The sequence below is a fragment of the Charadrius vociferus genome, unplaced genomic scaffold (assembly GCF_000708025.1).
Source record: "Charadrius vociferus isolate BGI_N301 unplaced genomic scaffold, ASM70802v2 scaffold702, whole genome shotgun sequence".
Lineage (NCBI taxonomy): Eukaryota > Metazoa > Chordata > Aves > Charadriiformes > Charadriidae > Charadrius > Charadrius vociferus.
In genome coordinates, this window is record NW_009647433.1 from 865085 (window position 1) to 868556 (window position 3472).

Below are 3472 nucleotides of genomic sequence, written 5' to 3' on the forward strand. Positions count from 1 at the left end.
AGACTTTTCGCTGCTACCGGTACTCGGCTGAGGTGGAGGCGCCGAGGGAGAGGCCGAGGCGAGGCGGCAGGGAGCAGGGGTTGCCGAGGAGTGGTTGGAAAGTGGCGTATGTGACACAAAAACAGCCCGAGCCGGGTTTTGCTGGGGGGAAGGGTTGGTGCAGGGGAGAAGGTACCGCCATGAAAGCGCTTTTGAGCTTTCTCGTCTCTGCTGGTAGCTCTGGCTGCGCCTTGGGTCGGTTCTTGCCTCATCTGCAGCAGGGAAACATGCTCTCTGCTCTAGAGGCACCTGTATTCCGACAAGGAGCCCATAACCATCACCCAACTGAAATACGACTTTCCCGCCCCACCCTAGCTCCGACTCTGGCGATGAGAGACAGAAATGGAAGAAGAAGAAAAGCAAAAGCAGGGACCAGCACCATAAAAGCCAGAAGAAACATCGCTCGCGGTCCCGGGATCGCTCCTCTGGCTCAAGCTCAGAGCATGACCGAGACAAGAGGAGAGCCCGGAGCAGAGAGCGGCGGAGGAAGAGAGATGGCTCTAAGTCTTCTGTGTCCTCTGTCAGCTCTCCCTCCCCACCGCGGTCCCAGGGCAGGGAGGAGACAGGGCAGCAGCTGAGCCTCCAGGAGCGCTTGAGGCTGAAGGAGGAGAAGAAGAAGCAGGCTGCACTCATGAAAGCCTTGGAAACACCCGAGGAGAAACGGGCTCGCCGGCTGGCCAAGAAGGAGGCCAAGGAGAGGAAGAAGCGGGAGAAGATGGGATGGGGAGAGGAGTACATGGGTTACACCAATACCGACAATCCCTTTGGGGACAACAACCTGCTAGGCACCTTCATCTGGAGTAAGGTGAGCTCTGCTCCGCACCTGTGTGTTGCATGAGGCTGCTCAAAGGAGATCGTGCCCCTGCAGCTGCCATGGGACAGGACAGGACAGAGGAGCAGTGGGGCATCAGGGGGAGGGGGAGGATAGGGGACTTTTCTTTGAGGTGGGAAGCTCTGAAACACTGAAAGCAGCCATGTGAGAGCAAAGCACTCGTCTAGGGCAGCAGCGTGCCATGTCTGACAAGCTCAGTGAGGTTTTATCACCTTTCTCCTGAAGACCAAGGTCTGTAGGTAGGGGTGTGGGATGAAGAGGTCGGTCAGGGTGTAGGAGAGGGAAGCTGAGTGCTGGGCAGTGTTTACTGGTGTATTAGCACTTGCCAGGTCAGGTGGCCTCCCTGGGCTGAGCCTGGGTTTTGCTGAGGGGCTTCAGGAGTACGATTTGAGAGATTTGGGGACATTTGATGGGATCAGAGCTCGCTGGAGCAGCGGACGCAGGTGGATGTGGTGACCAGTGAGGGGCTGTAGAAGTCGCGGGGTTTCATGGCTTCCCCTGGCCATTTTATTTTAGGCACTGGAAAAGAAAGGAATCAGCCACCTGGATGAGAAGGACCTGAAGGAGAGGAACAAGAGAATCCAGGAGGACAATCGTCTGGAGTTGCAGAAGGTGGGATCGCATGTTCCCTCGCTCCCACCATCTGACAGAGAACCCTGTGGACAGCCCGGTTCTCCTAGTTACTCACCTGGAAGCCCCTTGTTCTTCTCACTGGGGCTGCCCACAGGCTGTGGGATTGGGGGAGGGGGCGGGTACGCTATACTGGCTTCTGCTATTCCAGGGTGAAAAGACTGTTCTATTGGGGTTGAGTCCTCCTCAGCACCTCCTGAGCTGGACAAGTGCCAGGTCACGGCACTGAGGCACTCGGTTATGCCTGTATCCCCTATCCTCCAAAGTGCTGGTAGTGATCAGCACGCATGCCAGCCCTACTGGCCCACACTGGCTCTTCTTTTGCATGGCTCCTGGCTCCCCAGGGAGCCTCAGGCTGATTGCAGGAGCTGAGGCAGTTCAGTGAGCAGGGTTACAGCTGCACCCTTGAATGGATGTCCTGTGTGGGTACCCCATCCGCAATGGCCTCACGTCTCCCTCTGCCCGGGCAGGTGAAGCAGCTGCGCCTGGAGCGGGAGCGGGAGAAGGCGATGCGTGAGCAGGAGCTGGAGATGCTACAGCGGGAGAAAGAGGCAGAGCACTTCAAAACCTGGGAGGAGCAGGAGGACAACTTCCACCTGCAGCAGGCCAAGCTGCGGTAGGTGTGCAGCATCATGAGGATCAGCCCGCCAGGGAGCAGCAGATGGCAGGCAGTGCTTACTGTCCCTCTGTTCTCTTCCTTCCCAGGTCTAAGATCCGGATTCGGGATGGGAGGGCAAAACCTATTGACCTTCTAGCCAAGTACATCAGTGCAGAAGATGACGACCTGGCCGTGGAGATGCATGAGCCCTACACCTTCCTGAACGGCTTGACCGTCTCTGACATGGAGGATCTGGTAGAGGACATCCAGGTGCCAGCTCTGCTCCCTCCCCCGTGCCAGGGCTGGCTGAGGGGCAGCAGCTCAAGGACCCCCTCAGCTCTGCTCCCCTGCCCATGGTGCAGAGCAGGTGCCTCATGTCCTATGTGTCTCCTGCCTGCAGGTTTACATGGAGCTGGAGCAAGGGAAGAACGTGGACTTCTGGAGGGACATGACCATCATCACAGAGGATGAGATAGCCAAGCTCCGCAAACTGGAGGCCTCTGGGAAAGGAGGACCAGGTAAGCAGGAGGGCAGAGCCTGTTGTGGGTGTCAAGGGGAGTGTGAACGGTGGGTAAAGCGGGGCCTGGGGTCTGCTGCATGCACTCGGGCGCAGAGGCGTTCTCTGGGATCTGCTGGATGGAGGCTGTGGACCTGGCAGTCATCCCCTGCTGGGGTCCAGCCTTCCGTTGTCGGGTGCAGCCCAGGAGGGTCCAGGGGAAGGCAGGCAAAGCGCTCGGAGTCTGACTGGCCACCCTTGCCTGTCTGTTCAGGGGAGCGTCGGGATGGTGTCAACGCGTCCGTCAGCTCAGATGTGCAGTCTGTGTTCAAGGGGAAGACATACAACCAGCTGCAAGTGCTATACCAGGGCATCGAGAGCAAGATCCGGGCAGGAGGACCCAACCTTGACATTGGGTACTGGGAGAGCCTGCTGCAGCAGCTGAAGGCTTACATGGCTCGGGCCAGGTGAGAGCAGGGACTGTGCCCTGGCCAGGGCTGGGGAAGGGGGCAGCGCAGACCCTGCCATGAGTAGAGCTGGGGAGGCACAAACCTGAAGTGGAGGGGTTTTACACCTTTTCCAAGACAGTGAGTTCTCCCAAGTATGGAGAAGGGCTGTGCACTCTGTCCCTTCTCCAGCGGCAATGTTTAGTGAGGCCTCCAAGAGGAAACCGCACTGGAGGGTTAGTCATCCCCAAACTCTACAAAACCCAGCAGATTTCGACCCGATGTGGGTGTCACAGCTCTGGGCATTGTGGGTGTGAGGTGGTTCTGCTGCGTGGGACCTGACAGCTCATCTCTTTGCAGGCTGCGGGAGCGGCACCAGGATGTGCTGCGCCAGAAGCTGTACAAGTTGAAGAAGGAGCAGGGTGTGGAGA

The 3472-nt window shown here is 58.3% G+C and overlaps 1 protein-coding gene across 1 annotated transcript in view; it reads left to right on the forward strand.

Moving 5' to 3' along the window:
• Positions 1 to 3472, forward strand: part of CACTIN (cactin, spliceosome C complex subunit) — a 19379-nt gene that overhangs the window by 13813 nt on the left and 2094 nt on the right. Inside the window, exons 6-12 of the mRNA XM_009880602.1 lie at positions 355 to 844; positions 1388 to 1483; positions 1972 to 2117; positions 2207 to 2369; positions 2500 to 2617; positions 2870 to 3062; positions 3402 to 3465. Of these exons, the coding sequence (XP_009878904.1) occupies positions 355 to 844; positions 1388 to 1483; positions 1972 to 2117; positions 2207 to 2369; positions 2500 to 2617; positions 2870 to 3062; positions 3402 to 3465 (1270 nt within the window). The remainder of the gene's footprint in view (positions 1 to 354; positions 845 to 1387; positions 1484 to 1971; positions 2118 to 2206; positions 2370 to 2499; positions 2618 to 2869; positions 3063 to 3401; positions 3466 to 3472) is intronic.